At 42.7% G+C, this 23,653-nt stretch overlaps 2 protein-coding genes across 13 annotated transcripts in view; one reads left to right on the forward strand and one right to left on the reverse strand.

Annotated features, from left to right (window-relative positions):
* Window positions 1–23,653, reverse strand: part of KPNA5 (karyopherin subunit alpha 5) — a 418,555-nt gene that overhangs the window by 164,279 nt on the left and 230,623 nt on the right. For all 10 annotated transcript variants that reach the window (XM_078648496.1, XM_078648499.1, XM_078648491.1 and 7 more), the window contains one exon: window positions 12,864–12,989. In XM_078648496.1, the coding sequence (XP_078504622.1) occupies window positions 12,864–12,989 (126 nt within the window). The remainder of the gene's footprint in view (window positions 1–12,863; window positions 12,990–23,653) is intronic.
* Window positions 1–23,653, forward strand: part of LOC144763165 (uncharacterized) — a 233,432-nt gene that overhangs the window by 49,535 nt on the left and 160,244 nt on the right. The gene's annotated exons all lie outside the window — the stretch shown is intronic.

Here is a 23,653-nt window from a genome sequence, read left to right on the forward strand (position 1 = left end):
CTGCTCTTTTTGCTAAAATCATTTTTCTTGGACTTAGGACACTTTACCAGTACTAAGGGCTTGTGCTCATTACCCTAAACCTGGTTTGATTGGCATATACCTAATTGGCATTTTCAATTTACTTATTAGTCTCTTGTAGAGTGGTATACCATATGTTCTGGCCATTTAAATTACATGCTACGAGTGGGCCGGCAGCACTTATTGTGTCACCCACTTAAGTAGCCCTCCAAAACACGTCCAAACCTACAATTGCAGCCTTAATAGAGTGTCACACTGCCACGTCAACTTGGCATTTAAACTCCCTTGCCAAGTCTTAAACACTCCTTTTATAACAAACTAGCAGCCCACCCCAGCGTTGCCTGGGGCAGGAAGGGGCTGGGGGCAGCATTTGAGGCTTGTGTGCACAGCATTTGAGGCTTGCGTCCCTCTGTGCACACCCGCTCCCGCCCCGACTCCCTCCCGCCCCGACTCCTCCCGCCCGTCACTCTGTGCACACCCGCTCCGACCCCCTCCCGCCCCGACTCCCTCCCGCCCCGACTCCGATGTGCCTTTACCTTACCTGAGCCGCCGCTCCTTCCCGCGCTCCTCACTTCACCGCCGCTCCATGTCCGACGCTCCTCTTCGTCATGACGCACCTGAGCCGCCGCTTCTCCCCGCGCTCCTCACTTCACCGCCGCTCCATGTCCGCCGCTCCTCCTCGTCATCACGCACGTCGCGGCCAGCGCAACGTCGCGGCCAGCGCAGTGTCGCGGCCGGCGCTACTTTCAGGGCACTACTTTTTTTTTAAAGTTATATTTTTTAATTTACGTTTATTTTTTATTTTTTTATAGCCTATGTCCATCTGCACACCCTGACAATTTCTACAATGTATCGGGTGTGTGGGTTGGCGCTGTCGTTCCCGAGTTTACCTGGCTCAAAGGTTTGTGTTCTCTCTTTATAATGGTAGTATAGATAAGTCACCCCTTAGGTAGACCCTAGGTAATCCACAGGGCAGGGTCCTGCGCAATTAAAAGGTTGGACATGTACTTTTAAGTTTTACATGTCCTGGTAGTAAAAATCTCCCAAATTAGTGTTTCACTACCCCTCCCACAGGATAACATTGGGGATTTATTATAACATCTAATAAGCTGTAATTTCTAATTGGGAGCCGGTAGATGTGTCATGGCTGATACCTATGAAACTGTAATTCATTCATTCATTTGATAACTTTATTTCGGTCAGCCGACCATTAAAGTGCAGATAAAATACATACACAATAGCACAAAATGATAAAACAATAAATAACAGTCCAATCATATATTAGACCTAAAAGTTGATTAAACTGAATGGTTATCAAACGGACGGTATAAAATACATAAGTAAACACAATTTATAGAAAACGTTTCCGTCTGTGCCACATGACAAATAGAAACCGAGATACAGCAAACACAATAGAGGGGTGGGTATCATACCTTAGGACCCTACAAGCTTGGACGCAATGTCTAAATCCTAGGTTCCTACATAGTGGAATCAGCCAGCATTTCCTTATTGCTTGGTACGCAGGGCAAAAAAAAGTACGTGGCATACATCTTCTTGCCTGTAATTACATGCAGGGCACGCAATTGTGTTAGCCCATTTACAGGTAAATACCCTAAGTGGGAGACTATCGTGCCTAAGCTGAATGTAGAGTTTCCTCGCAAGTGGAGGATAGATTACATCTAGGAATTCCTCCATTCTAGATTCGATTTTTACTTGGAAGAACTCTACCGTCAGTCTTCCCACAGTAGTGGATCTTTGTAGAGCTAAAAGATTCTGGTGTCTCAAATGGCACAAGAGCTCTAGCCAAGTCTTAAACACTCCTTTTATTACAAATAAGTCACCCCTTAGGTAGGCCCTAGGTAATCCACAGGGCAGGGTCCTGCGCAATTAAAAGGTTGGACATGTACTTTTAAGTTTTACATGTCCTGATAGTAAAACTCTCCCAAATTAGTTTTTCACTACTGTGAGACCTACCCCTCCCACAGGATAACATTGGGGATTTATTATAACATCTAATAAGCTGTAATTTCTAATTGGGAGCCGGTAGATGTGTCATGGCTGATACCTATGAAACTGTAATGATAAACACTCTTTAATGGTAAAGTCAGATTTTCCATTACAATTTTGGAAATGCCACTTTTAGAAACTTGGTATTTGTCTGCCCGTAGCACTTTGTGCTTGCAGCCTATCATGAATGAACAAGTGTGGAACGTGCACACCTGGGGATTAACTGAATTTCTCTGAAATTGTATGCGTTCAAAACTGTTTTGCGTGCTCTGTGTGACTCATGTTAGCCTGACATGTGTTACAGAATGAAAGTGGCCTAAACCCTGGAAGGTGATTAGGACTCACACTGGCACAGCATGTGGGGATAATACTCACAAAATATCAACATAATACTCACAATATATCAACAATACTCAATAATAGTTAGATGAACACATCAGATGATTTTTTATTATCAAATCAACTGATCTTGAATTACTTTCATATATTCTTTTTTCTCACATATGTTAATAGAACATGTTGCTTTTTGACAAAATTATGAACTTTAAGCATGAAAATCAATATACATTACATCAAAAGTATTCATGTAAACACCACTGTGTTATAATAATGTAAACAAAAACATTTCATAAGGGCCCGCCCAATGCATTTCGGGACTCCTGTCCCTTCTTCAGGGGCCGCAGTCTGAAAAAATCATATAAAAACTATTAACAATAACCTTATTTGTTTAGCACAGTCGAAACAATTATCAACTACACAACTACTTTAGTAGGGTCACACTTCAATAAGACGCATGCTTCACAAATGTGGATCAGTGTCCATAGAACATTACATCAACTCTGCCACCAGTTAAACCATATCCCAAGTGATTTACTAGTGGAGACACTACCTCTTGTCACCATACCCGTGACTGTCAAACTCTCAGAAGAATCCATAAAGTTATTGAATACTACCACTGAAAAAAGTACCTGAATGCCAAGAGTTTAGTTGTCAATACGAGAAATATATCTGGGTCGCCTCAACACTGTGAAAACAACAACATGCTTCAATGTAGTTCCCCTAAATACTAACCAATTCTTTAAGATTACCATATACATAATGTAAACTGAATGCCTACCTCTATTGTGTCTACGAGGCGTTGCTGAAGAAATGAAGGATTTTCTGCTGTATATGTGTGCACACGTTTTACTCCCATCAAGAAACGAGAACCCGAATGAAATACCGTCACTACCATCCTACTCTTACCTCACGGGAGAAGATCTCAAGTCCTCTATGTTTCCGATATATTAAGTATGCGTTATGCTGCCGTCTGTGCCCTGCATTCGACTTGACTCTGTTAAACAACGAAAAGAGGCCCACTGTTAGTTGAGCCTACTTTATGTTCTAAGTGGATTCCTAAACTTCCCAAAAGCGGCAAAAACTGCTCATACCTCTGCGTGTTCTGTGCCCGAAGCAAAAGTCTCCAACACTGCCGAAAACGCCAAACCGTACTTCCTGGTTAAAAACATTATTGCGCTAAAGGTAGGACTACGTTCAGATATCGAAAAACGTGTCCGCCATTTTGGAAAAGGAAAACTCATGTATACCCTGTCTTCTCTTAGTCAGAACGTAGCTACTCGCGCTGACGTGAATACTAGAAATAATGAAGATTCTATCATTTATTATTTTTAAATTATTGTAGCCACTGTAAACATCTTACCTATGTATATCATGACAGGTCCTACAATGGAAACTCATTTAAACAGAGAGGATCGAAATACCAGAATATGGGTTAAAATGAGGCCGAGACTGATGCCCGCTCCCTGAACCGTGTCCACACTTATGTCACACTCGTCAAATCAATGTGCACCCTAGCTGTACAAATGACAGCCCTGCCGGTAAAACCCTCCTCGTGTATACAATATGTATAAGCCCTCTGTCATATCTGGTGATACACAATACAACAACCTCAAAGATGTCTACAACTAGGGGTGTATGGTTAGTTTTTCTGCTATAATATGTGAATGACGGGCTACAGCATGTGTTGAAAGCTTCCGAGTATGACGTGCTCTATAAAAAGCATGCCATATCCAGTTTGTCATTAAGACCATTTGGCATTAAGGTATCCAGTTTTTTGATCCAAAAGATCTCCCTTTGTAGTAATCTTTTGACATTATCCGCTCCCTGCTTTGGTTTTATCTGCTCAATGATTTGGAATTTGAACGTAGTCCTACCTTTAGCGCAATAACGTTTTTAACCAGGAAGTACGGTTTGGCGTTTTCGGCAGTGTTGGAGACTTTTGCTTCGGGCACAGAACACGCAGAGGTATGAGCAGTTTTTGCCGCTTTTGGGAGGTTTAGGAATCCACTTAGAACATAAAGTAGGCTCAACTAACAGTGGGCCTCTTTTCGTTGTTTAACAGAGTCAAGTCGAACGCAGGGCACAGACGGCAGCATAACGCATACTTAATTAATCGGAAACATAGAGGACTTGAGATCTTCTCCCGTAAGGTAAGAGTAGGATGGTAGTGAAGGTATTTCATTCGGATTCTCGTTTCTTGATGCACAGAAGTCATAAGAATTTCTATATTTGTAGGGAGTGAAACGTGTGCACACAAATACAGCAGAAAATCCTTAATTTCTTCAGCAACGCCTCGTAGACACAATAGAGGTAGGCATTCAGGTTACATTATGTATATGGTAATCTTAAAGAATTGGTTAGTATTTAGGGGAACTACATTGAAGCATGTTGTTGTTTTCACAGTGTTGAGGCGACCCAGATATATTTCTCGTATTGACAACTAAACTCTTGGCATTCAGGTACTTTTTTCAGTGGTAGTATTCAATAACTTTATGGATTCTTCTGAGAGTTTGACAGTCACGGGTATGGTGACAAGAGGTAGTATCTCCACTAGTAAATCATTTAGGATATGGTTTAACTGGTGGCAGAGTTGATGTAATGTTCTATGGACACTGATCCACATTTGTGAAGCATGCGTCTTATTGAAGTGTGACCCTACTAAAGTAGTTGTGTAGTTGATAATTGTTTCGACTGTGCTAAACAAATAAGGTTATTGTTAATAGTTTTTATATGATTTTTTCAAACTGTGGCCCCTGAAGAAGGGACAGGAGTCCCGAAATGCATTGGGCGGGCCCTTATGAAATGTTTTTGTTTGCATTATTATAACACAGTGGTGTTTACATGAATACTTTTGATGTAATGTATATTGATTTTCATGCTTAAAGTTCATAATTTTGTCAAAAAGCAACTTGTTCCATTAACATATGTGAGAAAAAATAATATATGAAAGTAATTCAAGATCAGTTGATTTGATAATAAAAAATCATCTGATGTGTTAATTAACTATTATTGAGTATTGTTGATATATTGTGAGTATTATGTTGATATATTGTGAGTATTATCCCCACATGATGTGCCAGTGTGAGTCCTAATCACCTTCCAGGGTTTAGCCCACTTTCATTCTGCAGCCTATCATGGGCACATGACTGAGTTCAGCTGACAGACTTTGAGGATTCCCGAACTTCACACACCAGAGGGATTAGATGTGCCTCAATGAGCCGTATGCTGGCAGGATAGGGGGTGGAGCTCAGCACAGTTCCCTTATAACTGATTAGCCTGTTCTCTGCCTTCCCACTAAGGGCCTAAAGACCACGTATTGTCACTGTAGCCAGTGCAGCAGAGTTCAGAAATGGCATGCACTTCAAAGAACCTTGCCAGAAATGTCGCCCACCTTCCACAAAAAGGGCACCAGGGAGTAAAAATAAGACCTTCAGACTACCTCATCAGTTTACTACTGGACCTGTGGAAGGACTCTTAGAGGACTTTCTGCTGCTTTGACGTGCTGAGCACTCTACCAGACTGATGCTGTACCTGGAAGGACTGCTTTGCTGCCTGGATCCTGCCTTGAACCCTCAGAGGCCAGCCCTGCTGCTGAGACCTGCATGTTCACCTTCATCCAGGACTACCAGAAGTGACTCCAAGGGCTAGTTTGCTGGCATCCTATTCAGAGCCACAGGGACATAAAAGGCTCTCACCATCTTGAGCTTGAACCTGGAACCAACCTGAGCGAGTCCTGAACCCCTAAGAGGTGCCCCACCACTTCTGGACCCTTGGTTGTGGTGCTGAAGGTGCCCAGATGGGCAGTTTCCAAAATTGAGAAATAATTTCACCAAAAAGTGCTCTGAGAACCAGGAGGAAGCCGGGACCAACATGCTCTCCTATCCACCCGAGGTGCATCACCGGTCAGATTGACTTTGCTGAGTCTCCAGTTACATTCTTCTTCGCAGCAGCAAATCTGCTTCGCCAAAGGGGTACCCAAACTCATGGAACTGTCTTAGGCTAAAGCCCTCTGCTTCGTCCTGCTGGAATTTTTCAACTTTTATTTCGGCGACAAAGGCAGAATGTAGATATCTTCACCACAGCTTCAACCCAAAGCCAGCCGATGAAGAAGCTCCCTCCTAAGACACTTCCTGCAGCATTGCTCCGCTCAACTTTACCTTCATAGACATTTCTCTTGAAGAATTTTTCTAAGTTTGAAGGCAAGCGCTGACTGGGCCCTATCCACTTCGAGTACCTGTACCATGCTCTATCACGGTCCGCCTTAAATCTCGACTTTGACCGTGTCTTGCACGGTTGACACTTTGATCTTTTAGGGTCTAGATTTCTCTTAAAACTTAAAAAATTCATAACTTCGTTTCCACTGAATGGAATTTTTGGTGTCAAATAATAAATTAAAATTGACTCTATTTTACAAAATTATTTTGGGATTTTTCTTGTGCTGTATTTGCACTTTATTACTGTTGTGTGCTGCATAAATATTTTACACGTTGCCTCTAAGTTTAGCCTGACTACCTGTTGTGCCAATCTACCCACGGTTAAGCACACGTCAACTTATTTATTTATTTGCGAGTTTATATAGCGCTGGAATCGACTCCAACAGGAGTATCTCTGCGCTTTTGGGCCAGTTCGCATACACCTGGAAGAGGGAAATACTGTGGTTTAGATCTCATTTTTGAATAGTGCAGTTTTTAGGAGTTTCCTGAATTGTAGGTGCGTAGTGCAGAGTCTAAGGGTCAGTGGAAGCCGGTTCCACAAAGTGGGTCCTACTACGGATAGCGCTTTACCTCCGTGTCTAGCTTTTTTGATACGGGGTACTATTAGTAGATGGCTTGTGCTAGATCTAAGTGATCTGGAAGGGGTGTATGAGATGAATTTATGTTTCAGGTAGGCAGGGCCTTGTCCATTTATGCTTATATGAATGATACAGCATATTTTAAATTTAGCTCTCTGTCGTATCGAGAGCCAGTGAAGCTGGTTTAAAAGAGGTTTGGATGCTGTTCTAGGAGTGGCATTAAGGACAAGTCGAGCCGCCGTATTCTGGACTACCTGGAGTCTTAGTCTTAGTGACTTAGTGACTTTTTGTGGTTCACCATGCAAGCTATTGCTTAACCAATGGCTCACACCCCAGTCATTCAACAACCTCATTTCTCACAGTAACCTACTAACGGTTTAATAATTAAATTAGGGTTGCAAATTATTGATACATAGCAGTTTCAAAAGGAATACTGTAAACTAGCCCTTTCCAAAGTGCAATTTAGTATGCATTTATAAAGCCATTCGTGATTTGGTAAGAAATTACTACATTTCAGAATGGTTTAATACATACTGAAAAGCCATTTAGCCATTGTAAAACTTGTGGTTTAGGGAATCACAGGATTTGCGACTGCTAAATGGCTTCGCACTTCTGGCCCCAAGTTCTCTGAGTACCTGAAACATATATATTGTTAACATAATGCAATTATTACTAAATGCAACCTTCTAGAATCCATTCTCCTAACACTTAAGCTTAATCTTTACCATTAATTCAACCATACAAGTATGCATTACTTGGCTGTAGACAACAAGCAAGAAATGTTCAAGGGCTAAATGATCCAACTCTAGCAATTGCAGTGTTTAAGTACTAAAATGCAGGTTCTACAGAATGTTCACTATATCAAGAACTGATTCAAGTGAAAAGTAGTATATATGTACAAACAGATTAATTCCTACATGTGGGAGCAGATTTACTACAATTTGTAACACACAGAAATTCCCAAGAACACGCAACAAAAGCTGCGCTAGGTGCAGGTGGTAAAGGGCTTGGATCATTGTTTGGGCATGCTGACAACAATCCATTATTTGTGGGCACTCCTGTGAGTGGAATTTATAGACATTTTTGATGAAACTCTCCATCCTTGTAAAAGGGCTCACGCCCGTCAGGAGCCCATTTGTGAGTTCCTGGCAGGGATACAAAAGGCAAATTTGGTTGTAAAGATGAGTTTATGAGCACATTTACCTTTGTGAACTGGGCCCATTATGTTTCAACTGCTCTTATCACAGATGCACAGCTGTTAAAGATGCACATGTTAAAATGATTAGTGGTAATTAAAAAAAAGTGATGTACTTAATAGAAAGCATTAGATATATGCAATTATCAATCACACTCACAGGCCAGATGATAATGTCCAATAACAGGACAGTCCATGATCATGTCAGTTAAGCATGGATGTGGATGAAATTAAAAATAAGGAAGTGCACTTAATTTTGGATGACAGCGGCAACCTTCATAATTATGAAGCTGTGTGAGTGAAAGGAATTTCTACTGGATCAGGGATCCTAAAAATCAAGAGTGCGTAATGTCAGACATAAATTTGAAGTTAGAAGGCTATTTGAAACTTCCCAGCCGAAAATTAAGTATATAATCAAATTTACATAATATGTCCATGGCTTTTTCTTGAGAAAGTCTTACAAAATAAAAGGAGGGAGGAAAATAATGGAACGGACAAGAAGCAGGATATGATATTGGGCCCTAGAGAAATGGGTAAACATGATTTAGTATGTTTAATTATTTGCATAAAGGTATTTGGTTTCACAAATGTTGGTGTCAAACCTGGAACTGGCAGAGATATAGGAAGGGAGCAGTGAACTTTTCTATACACTATGTATCTGCATGTTAACCTTTGAGTAATACATGGCTGAAACATTGACAGAGATGCTGAAATAGCTATTACATCTGTAACACGTTAGCATTACTCAGGACAACTGTAGTTCTGAATATTCAGTCATCTACAGTTTTATTTATATGGCTTTTCAGTGCAAGAAGAGGTGAGGGGGTATACTGATGAGTTAACTTGCACCCCATAGAGTGTTATGATAATATAAGAATTTAACAATGCAGTGCAACAAACACAAATTACTTTATTACATATAAACAAAATGCCTGTATTTACATATTCAAACCATATTTGGTTATCATATTATATGTTAAGAGGGGAACTTTGAGGCTATTGAGTTGAGAAGGATTGTAAATAAACAAACCCAACATTATGAAGGCAAACATGAATGTGTCTTGTTTTAGTAATTATGTGTATTTAGTAGCGGACATAAATGTGTACAGCTGATGGAGCAAGGATTCGCACGTAGAGCGACTTGCTTGTACTCAACCCTCTCTAATAACTCTTAACGTAATAATAAACATGTTTTGTGTGCTAATAATTGCACCACATAACATTAATAGTATCCAGGGGAAGTTTGACTATGTGTTTTACTAACTATAATCCGCTTGCACTAAAATGGCTGATGCTAGGCGGGATTTTCTACTGCGCATGCGTCTGTCATACTCACGTGACATGGCGTATTATCTAGCTTGGAGGGAAACTTTTGCTTCTGCGCACTAGAACTAAGATGGCTGCTTTGTGTTACCGCATGCATGAAGCTTACACTGCTGCTTTTGCTAAGCTGTTTGTTTTGCCTAAACACTAAACGCAAAAGTTAAAATAAAATAATGGGAATAGAATAGAGATAAGTGGTATACAGTACATTCATTTATTCAGTGTTCTAAAACTGTTTCTTTTCTATTTTTCATGTAACGTAATCTTGGGCATGGGAGGTGCTATTACTCCATCTTGAAAACCCACACTGCGCATGTCAAACTCAAGAAGGAGCTTAAGTCATTGGTCATTGAACCAAAGCCAAGCTTTCATCACACTAGAAGATGCGCCTGAGAACCTGACTTGACAAACTGTTAACATTGTATTTCTATAAGAACATTCAATTGTTGGGTGGAATAAAAAACGCATAGGAAAAATAAATTAATGGGCGGGAACGCTAATTTAAAATTCAGAAGAAAAGTTTCATTTTGGTATGGTGTGATGACCTCTCCTCATCCTTTTGTCCAATCATAAATTGGGGATCCTTACACTTGCAACATTGGGGGGTGGTACACTGCCCTGGAAAATAGTATAAATAGAGTAGGCTTAGCTAGTTAATTTGTCCGACTTGTCGGAATAGCTGACCTGTCACTGACCCAACGGACTCAATAGGTGATCGAGAGCAGAGGTGCTGGCGGAGCACTCAGTCAGAAGATTCGATAACCCAATCGGGGTTCAGGAATTGGGGTGCTGGCGAAGCACTTTGTCCGAGAATTTGCTGACCCAATCGGGGTTCAACTGTCACCTGCAGAGAGGTCCAACGCAGGCGTTTGTCCTGTAGCTACGGGTGCCGGTTTTAGCCTGAGGTGGTCCTGTCCTGATCCATATTGGTCTGAACTGTCCTGATTCTGGTCTGCACCTGTTCCTACCTGCTGGCACCTGCATCTTGGTTTCTATCCTTTGTCCCAGCCCGTGGCCAGGGTTGGTCTTCACACCATTCTAGGTAAATATAGTGTGGGTTCGTCATTGTACTGTTTTCCCTTTTCTACCCTTCCTAAGTTTCACATCTTAAATGAAAGTTTCTCATTTCATCTTACCTTAATCATATTTCTTGTTGATTGATCAAGTCTCATTTAATGTAGTATGGACAATTGATTTTAAAGATTTACATAGATAAAGAGTTTAAACCTTTCCCGAGTCTGTGGTTATTATATGAGTGCAAATGTTATATTACTCGCTATTTTCTTGCTAACTCCCTTGATCCATTCGGTTTTCAGGCACCAGAGACTAGGATTGGTAAGTCAAATAGTATAGGTCCTGAACAATTAAACATCATTTGATATGAGTGTAGGTTTTACCTGTTCTTTTGCCTAAGAGATTTTTATATATGGGCCCAGGTGAGTATGGTAAATAAAGGACAGGTGAACCTGCGCTCTATCACAGCTACAAAACATCAGTTAAAATGAATGGCATCAGATGAACTAACTGTCGAACGACAGGAATGAAAAGACCAAATGATGTAATTCAGGCACAATCCACGGACATGATGTAGGGTTCCATTAACACATATTTTGGACAATTTTTCATCCTCTTCTTTGATACACAATACGTTTAAAATATACCACCAAACTGAAACATCATATGGCATCAGTTGAGTTATACCAACAAACAAAAAGCTGGTTCTGTTTGAAAGCACTTCAACCATAAATCACATTCTGTATCACACTATTATAATCATTGACATGTTGCTCCTTGTAATGTAGCCTCTTGGACAGTTCACAGGCACCGTGCACAAAAACGGCAAATGGACATTGATGTACTTCTTTTTTCGAGGGTTTTCAATATATGAACAAACACCACCAACCAAAATACTTTTATAGACATATGAGATGCATAAATAGGAGCTAGAATCACCATATTTTTTCATTCAAAGCATGTCTTTGAGGACAAACAATTTAAAATCATGTTGTTTTTCAGGAGTGAGAACTAATGTAAATAAAACATAATTAGTTTTAGCAAGGTTTGCATGAATTATACATTTCATTAGTGAAAGTTTCCAGTAATACACATCAAATGATACTTTAAAAAAACTGATTAATCAAAAATGTTTTCACAGTTTAATTTTTTATCTTGTCAAAATATTTTAGATTTGCAAGAAATGTGACCATTTGTGATAACTCAAAAAATAACATTTAGAAATGCTGTATCTTAAGGAAAAAGATCCAGAGCTTTCAATTTCTAAGACATTGTCAGATAATAAAATTGAATAACTTAAGTCGGACAGGCTGACGAGTTCAACACATTCACTGAATATAACTTGCGGGACCCTTATAGAGTTCAAGCAATTACAGAATAATACAATCTCTAAATCACAACAATCCCTCTTTGATTGAAGCAATAAAATATTTCTGGTGGTCTCTCAAATTTCAATAACAGAGTGAAACGTCCCTAACAGAAGAATAACAAATGTACAAATCTCACGTAATATTATGAGAAATTGAATACAGAAACTCAATCATGAACATGGTAATACTACTATACTCAGATTGTTTGTTACCTATTATCAATCAATCCATGGGGCATCAAACACATAGGTTACTCGTGGCAAATGCTAATTACTACATTTTAGTTTTGTGCAAAGCACAAACCATCTTCAGAATTGGATGAAAGTGACATTGCCACTGAAGTATGGGATGAACACCAGCCCAAACTAAATGATCAATGTTTCTTTGAAGAGATAGCATAATTTAGTGCTTACAAGCTTTGGGACACTCTGGAAATGAAAAATGAATACTTTTTGATGATACGTTCTGAATTAAAGTAGACATCCGGTGAATGATGTCACAAAATATAGCAAACCCCCATCTGACATCAAACAAACAGACATTCTAAAATGTCTTCTGTTTGAGATTGTTAGAGATGCAGTACTAGGCAAAGAGAACCGTTTTGTTCTACAATGCACAGTCCTTTTAAAGGAGATGCCATGAATTACTGAACTGGTTTTACAAAACACAGTATATTCTTGCAAAAAGATTTCAACCAATTCCTTAGGACAGAAGTTAAACTATTTGAAGGAACATGATCATCATTATTTAATACAGAGTAAGTTTGAATACATTATATAAAAGATATGCAAACCTGTGAGATTACCTGAATCTGAGTTCTGCTTCCTGCTGTTATATTAGAAATAGTCCAGCAGGCTTCTTTTCGAATTGATTCCTTTGGGCTGCTTAGCAGGTGCAGCAGACAAGGCAGTACAGAGCAATTTAGTACAACCTACAGTAAATCGGAACAAGAAACAAATTTCACTCTTATAAGTGAAAAAAGAATTTCTTTCTTGAAAACATGAAATTATTTTACTAGTATGAATATGGACATAGCAACAATCAGGTCTAATGGAATTTTTACAAATTTTTAAATCCCCATGAAAGAAGAAGCTTGCAGCATATTACTTATATATTTTAAATGATTCTTATAATAACGATTCTGAGCCATACATTGGCCTCTGTTGTTATGGGGGAAGTACACAGGCCTTAAATAATGATGCTTGTAGAGAGGAATACCATGCTGATTTTCAATGAGTTTCTATTAGGAGGTAGACACAGATCTGCCTATTAATTTACATCATTGACCTTATACGGCTCGGAATCATTGTTAACATCCCAGGGAGATGTATTCTTCAAGCAAAACATAAGCTAAACTCAATATGGAGGAAAGACAAGCACAGCTGCACATACCTTTTGCACAACACGAGGATTAGCACTAGGTTATTTTCAAAATTGTGCATTTAGGATGCGTTGGCTTTTGGGCATCCCAGTCAAGTGATCAGTTACATTTCAAATGTTTCTAATGGGGTGTTCCTTATTTGTTGCTCAATATTCACAAGAGAGCAATTAAAACATTACATTAAATCAACAAAGTAGTGCACCACGAGCGGAGCTAAGTTTACAGAGTGCTGGAGAAAGGAGGAATAGGCTTCAAAGACCTCTTAGCAATCCTCCTGTGAGGGACTTACTGGAGGGGTAGTTGCCCTCAGTACCCCTCCTGTTACTTCTAGAAAGTCCCACACAGTAGGATTTCTGACAGTTTTTCCATTCGCCATGCCCCCTTTCTCCACCAATGTGCAAACGTGGCTCCTGGCACACTAATGGTAGGGGGATGAAGTCCCCTTGGCTCCAGACCTGTTTCCCCAGCTTCAAACCGTCTGCTCTAGTCCTTACATCACATCCTCTCTTTATTTGGTTGTTTATACATGCACCTAAGCATCGGGAGCAAAAAGATGCAAAAAAAAAACCTTTACGGGCAGCTCTATGACCCCAAGGACATCATCAAAACACCAAGGCATTCTTCAAGCAAGTACCCTGCTCTCACTTTGCTCCCTTGCTCACAATAAACCAGGCTCCTGGAGCAGCGCTGAGCATTCGGGGATGATCACACCTTTTATTGGTTTTAATACAACTCCCCATCACACATTATACAGATGGCAGTTGCTCTAGTGAAATGACAGAGACTCTGACCCTGCGCTGCTGCTCAATGATTCATAAAATGGTGGTGCCATGGTACATGGGCGGCGATACTCTGTGCAGTGATTAGCAAAAATTACATTCTATTATACTTATTACTATCTATTGCTTGTTTGTATTGTGTTGTCCTAGCTTTCAAAGAAGACCAGAGAACATGTGAAGCACCATTAAATGTTTATTGTTCTATCAGCCTCTTCCCTTTCGTTTATAGGTGAGAAGGTAGCAGTTTCTTATCAACTCAGCTGCTGTGAACAGGTCATCCCTGCTATATGTGACTTAGTAAAATGTTTGCGGCTGAGACCGCTTCTCTTTTTAAATTTTAATACTCTGGTTAGATAGGTCACATAGGCAAAAATATATTGGCTTTGCCAACGCTTGTTTCCCCCACCCCCTACTTTTGCTGCAAATTCGCTGATGTATGTCGCAGCAAAATCGGAAATAATATGCTTTTTGCACCCGGCGCGATCCTTGTGGGACCCCCCACCACTGGGCATAGAGGGTTAGGGTATTCCTAACCTGCCCCTTATCTGTTTTTTCACCTTTTTTCGTTTTCTCGGGACTTGGCTGAGTCCGAGTCCCAAGATGGCTGCCAACACTTCCTGGTTGAACTGCTGGCAGCCAATCATAAACCATAAACCAAATCACAAAAAGGGCTCTTTTTGAACCAAGATATCTATAAACCTGCAAAACTACTGAACAGATGTACACCACATCACAAAAAGGGCTCATTTTGAACCAAGAGCTAGCTTTCTGCAAAATTTGGAGTAATTCTGTTCAGCGGTTTGGGCTGTAGTTGTGTCTAATACACTCTATGGGAAATGCATACTTTTTGACACCCCCCATTTTTCTTGGCTACCGCTTGATGGATCACCCTGTAACTTTCCATGCAGAACTAGACAAGTTAGCTCAGATTTTTGGCAACATTTTGTGACAATTCGACAAACAGCCAAAGTTATTAGCAAACAAAAGAATGCTTCTTCTATATAAACTATGTCCTAACTAGAACTACCTACTGATGACCACTAGTAGGTAATAGAATATATATACTTTCTAAGTCATTATCTTAAAGTGCAGAAGCCTCCAAAAAAGTGCATGGCCTATGGGAGCTCATGAGCCCACTTTTAGATACAGCAACATAGCCTCTTAAACACTCACACTGTTTACACATTGTATTTGGATCTAATAAAGACATTTATAATAGACTGTATATTTTAAAAGGATAGGTTATAAACATCTCTTCCTGGTTGTGTCATAGCGATTATACAAAAACCAAGCATTGGCATACCCAATAGGCCTAGCTTGCACTTTCATTTGTAAACCAAAGCTATTGGCTTTGCCAAAGTTTCAATGGGCCCGTTGACAGGAGCAGGGGAGCTACGGGGCATAAAGAATCTTAGCAGATGCTTGTGGCTAATTGCAATTTTTTTTTACCGTAAAGTGAACCGGTGAATCATGAATTAAAAAAAATAAACAAGGTTTCTTATACAATGCATGTAAGAGACAATTAACCCAGGGCTTGATTTAGATCTTGGCGGACGGGTTACTCCGTCACAATGGTGACGGATATCCCATCCTCTAAAATTTAAATCCCATTTCACAACGTTGATGGATATCCCATCCGCCAAAATATAAATCTCGTAGGATATAATGGGATTTATATTTCAGTGGACGAGTGATCCGTCACCGTTGTGATGGAGTAACTTGTCCGTCAAGATTCAAATCAGGCCGTCAGTGTTCAAAACCGGATGCCTGAGAATTTTTTTGTGTAAAAAGGTTCCTCCTGCATTAAAGTGGTACCAAAGGGGGCAGAATGATACACCAAAAGGCCAATAGCACACGGACAAAAATGAAAATTCCTCTGACCCGATCCAAGTTTATACAACTATTCTTACGCAAATCAGGCAATATCTCCGGGTGTTATGACAAGTAAAGATTATGGTATTTGGACTTGTTCTCAAACCATTATATGTGGATAAAGTTTATGTACAACTGTAGCTTGGTTGTTTACACGGTTTGGCCTTGTTTTAATAGTTTTACCTTGTCCTGGAAGAGAGTTTGGGCCCTTATGTCTCCAATTCTTTCTTAATTTAAAAACATCAATAAGAGAAGTAAAAAAATAAAACATTTACCATATTTACCAAATTTATATTACTTTCCTCAGAAAATCAATATCTCAGCTACAGCTTTGCACTGGAAGTGGGAGATGTACCCTACTGGACTTCCCCTTATCTCCCAATTGTGCACTTCTCAGTGCAGCTGGGAATTCAATTTTATTGCTTTTTTCAAGATGTTCATAACTTTTTCATTGGTCAGCTGTATGGGTGGAGACGTGCCTATGGGTATGATCGTACAGGCTCCACGGATGTGAATATTAGAAACCTTGCCTATATCATTTTTCAGGCTAGAATAGTTAATATGGGAGAATGTGGGATGGTGATGTAACCATGTATAGCAGAGACCACAGGATATTGCCTGAGCCCCAGGTCTGTTATGGGAGGGCCAAGTCTATCTGTAATTGTGTTCATGAACCCATTGATTCCATCCCCCACTATCATTAGGCCTACGAGGACCTACAGAAAGACAGACCTGATTAATTATAGAAAGACGACTCAATCATTCAATCAATCAATCAGTATTTGTAAAGCGGGCTACTCACCCCAAGTGGTATCCAGCTACCTGAACAGCCAGGTCTTGAGTTCACTCCTAAATTCGGCGAGGGAGCTAGAGGTCCGAGGAGTGGAGTTGGGGAGATCGTTCCAGAGCTTGGCAGTGAGGTGGGAGAAGGAGCATCCTCCAGCTCAAGTACAATGGATACAGGGACAGTGGCGAGGGTCAGTGAGGCAGACCGCAGGTATCTGGTGGGCTGGTGGAAGGTCAGGCGGTTGTTCAGGTATTCTGGTCAGGTGTTGTGGAAGGCTTTGTAGTCAAGCGTGAGTAGTTTGAAGTGGCAACTCTTCTTGAAAGAGAGCCACTGCAGGCTACGGAGGTGCGGTTGATGTGGGATTGTCTGGGTAGGTCCAGGATGATTTTAGCTGATGCATTCTGTATTGTTTGGAGGTGCTTGAGGAGGAGAGTAGATGTTCCCGTAGTCAAACTGACGGGTGAGGAGGGCTTGTGAGACACTACTTCTAGTGATAGCTGGGATCCATCAGAAGACTTGCTCCGTGCATTCTAAGGGTGTTGAAGCAAGTGGAGGCAACAGAGTTACTCTGTCGTCTCATGGAGAGCTCGCTGAGGAGGATGCTACAGAGGTTGCAGACGTGGGTGCTGGCCCGAGGGTGGAGGGCCACCAGGAGGCGTCCCACGGTGGGAGGGGGTGGGGTGTCTGCCGAAGAAGAGAACTTCGGTTTTGTCGGTGTTGAGTTTGAGGCAGTTGGCTCTCATGAAGGCAGCGACGTCGAAAATGGCGTTCTGGAAGTTCACTCTAGTAGTGTCCGTGTCTTCAGTGAGAGAATGAGTTGGGTGTTGTCCGTGTAGGAAATTATGTTGAGGCTGTAGCTGTGAGCGATGGTTCTCAGCGGAGTCATGTGGACGTTGTACAGTTTGGGGCTGAGTGAGGACCCGTGGGGTACGCCGCAGATGATGCTCTGGGGGTCGGAGATGCAAGGTGACTACAGTGGGGAATATACATTTCTTCATCCAATATATATATCAACACATAGCTACCATGCTTGTGTCACCTGTAGTTGAAATTAGAGTCTAAAATGGTTTGTTACACAAACCGAGACTCACTTAAAGTGGGATTGTATATCGAGGTGTAGACATATCAACATAGGAACGTCTAACTATTTCCTAGCATGCAGATCTTCTGAAGCAGCAGGACATCTGATTCATAATGTTTAGCTGTATTCATTGCTCTCTAGTGGGCCACTGACATGGTAATGCATGTTGGTAACGCATGGTACACTTTCAGGCTTTAAATTCAGGAAGAGTGAAATTGGGGAGAGCTGTAAAAGTGCTGCCAAATAAGGTATGTAAATCTAAGCATCCAGAAAAAAGCAACATCCCTGCATCTCACCAAATACTTCTGAGTGAAGGTGTTGGTGGAAAACAGCTGTTTACATTTTCTCTACTCGGTACCAATATTAACTCCTTCAAACAATTCAACAAGTAAACAAAATACTAGAATATGAAGTATACATACTTCCCGCACCACTGTTTACCGTGAAAAAGGATATTTTCTTCATGTTGCATTTCCTCATGGTAATAATGACACGTCTATGCCAAATTTGCTGATCTTTGCTTCCAGCGCAGATTTTGATGATTCAATTGTTTGAATGATGGTTTCTGAGGAGCTAGTTGCTCCCATCAGTGGGCGCGATTGTGTAGTCAGTTTGGATGACGATCCGTTAAGATGGTGAAGCCTTACTTTGTGTGTACTAGTCCAATTTTCCTTCATTGGTAATGTGTTCCATTTTATCCTTTCCCATAGTAGGTTTCAAGCATCAACCTCACTAGGAATCGAGGTGTGTGGATTTACAAAGTGGCAGGTGCTGGTCTCGCCCATGGCGGAGCCAGTACCAATCTGATGGGCACCATCTGTGCTTATAGAGGTTGCTGGATCTTGGAGCCAATGATATCTAGTGGGACAGCATAGTCTGTAGGTAACACCTGATGTTTTCAGTTGTCACTCATTCCTCATTAACCATGCACCAACACCAGCGACCTGATGGGATTAATTTATTAGCTACACTGGGTTAGTGGCGATGTCAGGACACAATGTGGAGGCTATGAGAGTCAGGGCCACACACAAATGTTGCCTGGGCCAATGTCTGTTTATTAAGTTGTGATCATCGGAGAGGATGCCCATCCCTGAACTCTCAATTAGACCTAGTCAGGTCAGTACAAAGTTGCCGTCAAGCTGCCACTGCGAACAACATATAAATGGCTCCAGGGTTTAATACAATGTGCATAATCCAGGATACCAAAATGGTCATGCCCACTCCCCATGTCTAGGGCTTGTTCTCTGCCATGCTATGAGCTAGGACATTGGCTCCACAGATATTGCAATGATTCCCCTCATCCCATGCGCTAACCCGTCTCACAGTATGTGGATGTTTGTTAAAGATAGAGAGGTGGGGAGTAATTGGACCTCTGCAGAGTCATTATCCTCGCCCATTTCCCCGCTGACTCTTACTTGCCAGGAGAAGGTAACTTGAGAAGCCAGATAGCACCCCCCACTGTCCCGCAGTCTCTTAGCTCTGCTCTTTGGCAGCATCACTTTCAAATCTGGGACAGTGATTGAGTTGTTTTCTGCCAGTCACTCATTGCTTTCAGGAGGAGGAGGAGCATCAACACCAGACTCTCTTACTACATCTCGCAAAGAAGTGGTCTACCTCAGCTCCATGTAAGCTGGTGTTTCTACAGTGGAGAGTTTGTAACCCCCTTCTCCTTCAGTGCTCAGGGACCCTCTCCCAATCAGGCATGGTGTCTCTTGCTGCCATCTTGGGCTTATCACCCAGCATCATCTTGTGGTTCTCAGATGTCAGGGTCCCAGGGATCCTTAATGTTCCCCAGTTGGATCAGGGGAAAGAAATGCGTTTCCCCCCTAATCTATCATGCAGCACAAAACCGCAGTGGGCTGAGGGTCAGAGTCTCTCACTGGCAGTTCCAGCTGCTTTCTTCCCCTCCAAATGGACCAACTGAACCATGTTATCCACGCGGCTAGGAATGAGCTGTGACCCATTGAAAATACGCTAGAGCTCTGCAGTATTAATTGGGAATGATGATGTAGATTTCAAAAGTGAACATGATTACGCACGATGTCTGGTCTGGGTAGAGACCAAGAGCCACATTAAGGTGTTTGCAATCATGGTTGTTTCAGCCATTTGCCCCACTAAATAGCATTATTGATCAGTTCCACTGTGAATCATCATACACATTATGAATTTCACTGAAACCACTAGAACAAAAACTGTACATACATTGTTTTCGTAGCATAAGGGTTAAGCAAACTTTGCTGATTTTGTAGTCTAATGTGAAAGCATATTTGCTCATGCAAAGCAGCAGCACACTTGGTGATTAAAAGAGATTCAGCCTGTGAATTTTTCCTCACATTGCAAACATTAAACAGGGTTGGAATTTTATGATTTACTAAACAATGACTGATCTACCATGTAAAGGAACAACTGACATGTTGGAAGGGATGTAATAGTAAGAATAAACTAACTCAAAAATATACAGTATTGAAGCAATATTATCAAAGAGGGAGGGCACTCCAAGGGAGATCCAAGGGGGAGGGCACCCCGAGGTAGTTACTGACCGGGGTAGAGTCAGAGGGAGCGAGGCGAAGCTGAGGGCCCTAACCCACCCTAGTCAATACCTACCTGGCAATCCCCCCACCCCTTGGATAAAATTGCTATTAAAAATCAAACTCTTGGAAGAGGAGCTTCGCGGGCATCCAAGATGGTCGTGTGAGCAGAGGGCTCCCGAGACCCGCGCCACCCTTCGCACATATCCTTACTACATCCTGATTTTGAAGATGGGCTTTTGAAGACGAACTCTTGCTGATCCCAACATTCTTTGAAGAATTGAGATCGGACGTTGGGATCCACTTTTACGCCGTCTCAAACTTTGCGGCCCGCCCCGGGACGAGGCCGGGGGTTTGGTTACTTTGCCAGCCGAGGAGTAGTTGAACAACAACGGCAGGAGGGGTTTCTCCTCCAGAGGTCCCCTGCCTAACTTTCAGTTTCGCTTTCCTACTCCCGGCAAGGATCGGCTGAAGCGCTGCTCGGATCTACCCTTGGCCCTGCCTGGTGCTCCCACTCCGTGGTGTGTTCTCCTGGCGTTTCGCCTTTTATTCTGCACTATTGGCATTTACGTTGATTTTGGCCGGTTTCACTGTTTTTGACCACATCACGGCTGGCCATTTTCACCAGGTCGTGCGGGCCCCTACGGGGTCCTTTCTCCAATATGGCCACCAGACCCGAGACGGAGAGACGCAAGATCAAGACGCCTCACCGAGGGGGACAGACCCAGACGAACATCATGGATCACTACTCCCAATTGAAGGGATCCCCCAGTAGTGCTGGCCGCACGCCTGATGACCCTAAGGCTGCCTCCGGTACGACACCAGGAGTGTCGCTGCAAGATGTAATGAGCGCTATCACCAGTATGGAGGCCTCCATGGGGCAACAATATGAGACTCTTGCCTCCAAGATCGACACGGTGGCCGTGGATGTCACGCTGATAAGAGCGGACCTGGCAAAGACTAACGAGAGGGTCAAGGCGTTAGATCTGAAGACTTCCAGCCTGACCACTGATGTAACGGACTTTCAGACCGAGATCGGGAATTTGCGTTCTTCCCGGGATGTGCTGGCCCGTATCCTGGAGGACTATGAAAACAGGGCCCGTCGCAACAACGTGCGCATTATTGGGGTCCCTGAAAATCCCGAGGCTTCTGCCACCGACCTCCTGGTGGAAGATCTGGTCTCCAACTATCTTGCTCCCGCCGGACTTACTAAATTCTTTGCGGTCGAGCGTGCGCATCGAATCCCTGGCGGAAAGGTCCAGCCGGGTGCCCCCCCGAGACCTATCATTGCTAGACTATTCCATTTCAGGGATAGAGATGCCATCCTGCAAGCCTCTCGGGACAAGGGCCCGGTGAAGTTCGAGAATGCCACCGTGAACTTTTACCCGGACTTTACCCCGTTCGTTCAGAGGCAGAGAATGGGATTTCAGGGAGTCAAGAGACGGCTACGGGACTTGGGCCTCAAGTACACCATGCTGTTTCCGACCAGACCTCGTATTGAGTACGAGGAACAAACGTTTTTCTTCGATCGCCCGGACAGTGTCAGTGACTGGCTTGATTCTTTGCCAAAAAGGGATGATCGTACTGAGCACCCCGGCGGCGCCGACGGTGGCTCGCCGGAGCAGGAGTGACTTGTGGGTTCCGATGTCTGAACTTTCCAACTTTTCCAGCTGAGTTTGGACAATGATTCTTTAGTCCTTCTTTCAAATTGGCCTGAGGGTGGCGGGGGTGAAGGGGACTCTTCCTCCTCTGGGGTTCTTTGTGTAGATTAGTTTCTTGATGGGGCGACAGGCACACTGCAAGTTGGGGTGGATTTCGAGTCTAACGCAGGGGTGCAGGGTGGGGGGTGTTGTAACGGGTCTAAGTTGGGGGGGGTGGGGGGGTGTGTGTGTGATTGTTTTCGTTCACAAGGCATCCAATTGTTTTCTCTAACTGTCTCGGTCTTCGGGTTCCGTGTGTGGGGCGCTCTGCTTCTTCTTGGGGATGGGGGGTGGTGAGTTGAGACTACTATCATGGAATGTTAATGGGTTGGGAGACAGGATAAAGCGAGGGGTAGTGTTGCAGTTCCTTAGGCGCCATTCACCCGATGTAGTTCTTCTACAGGAGACGCATCTTATAGGGAATACGTGTCGAGCCCTGAACAGACGTGGATACCGCCTAGTTGCTCACTTCGGTTTCACCTCTGGCTCCAGGGGGTTCGGCATTCTTATTCGGTCTTCTCTCCCCCTCGAAATTGATGAAGTTATACTTGATGATAGAGGGCGCTATGCTGCGCTCACGGGTAGATGGGAAGGGAAGACACTGTCCATACTCACGATATATGTCCCCACGGGCCTACAGGCCTCCACATATGCCGATTTGTGTAGGGTCCTATTGGGGCTGCCTGAGGGTCTTCTTATCCTCGGAGGGGATTTTAACTCCATTGTCTCTGGTACTGCTGATCGGTTTCCCCCCAGGGACTTGGCTAGATCTCATATGTGGCTGAGCGATTTCCTTGATACCTTTGGGCTCGTAGATAGCTGGCGGTTGATGCACCCTACACAGCTTCAGTACACCTTCCATTCTGGGGCACCTGGTAGTCTCTCCAGGTTAGACTATTTTTTAATGCCATCGGCCCAATCCTCCTCCATCAGTGAGGTTCGCCATTTTCCCAGGGGTATTTCTGATCACTCCCCCTTGTGGCTTTACGCTTGCGGTAGGGGCGGACAGTGAAGGCAGAGTGGCTCCTATTAACCCCTGGTACTTTCGTAACCCAAAAACCCGTTCTGAACTTGTTAAAGCCATGGATCATTACTTCAATGACAATGTGGGGTCTGTTTCTTCTTCTGTTTCTTTGTGGGAAGCTTTTAAGACTGTCATTCGTGGGCATTCTCTTTCACTGATTGCCGCTGCCAAAAAGGCTAAAAATGAGGAGCTTGTGCGCCTAGAAACTGAGATAACTGCACTAGAGAGTGACCTTGATACAGGAGTAACACGTCTAAAAATGCATTCTCTCAGTCTGAAACAGGCCGATTATAGGTCCGTCGTCACTGACGCGGCTAAGGTGATGAACAGGGAGCAACAGGGCAAGATGTATGATGTGGGTGACAAGGCTGGTAAATTGATTGCGTGGCTGGACAAGAAAGAAAGAGCGAATCGTGTTGTCCCCGTGATTGAGAGGCTGGATG

This window comes from Lissotriton helveticus, chromosome 6, assembly GCF_964261635.1.
Source record: "Lissotriton helveticus chromosome 6, aLisHel1.1, whole genome shotgun sequence".
In the NCBI taxonomy this organism is placed as follows: Eukaryota; Metazoa; Chordata; class Amphibia; order Caudata; family Salamandridae; genus Lissotriton; species Lissotriton helveticus.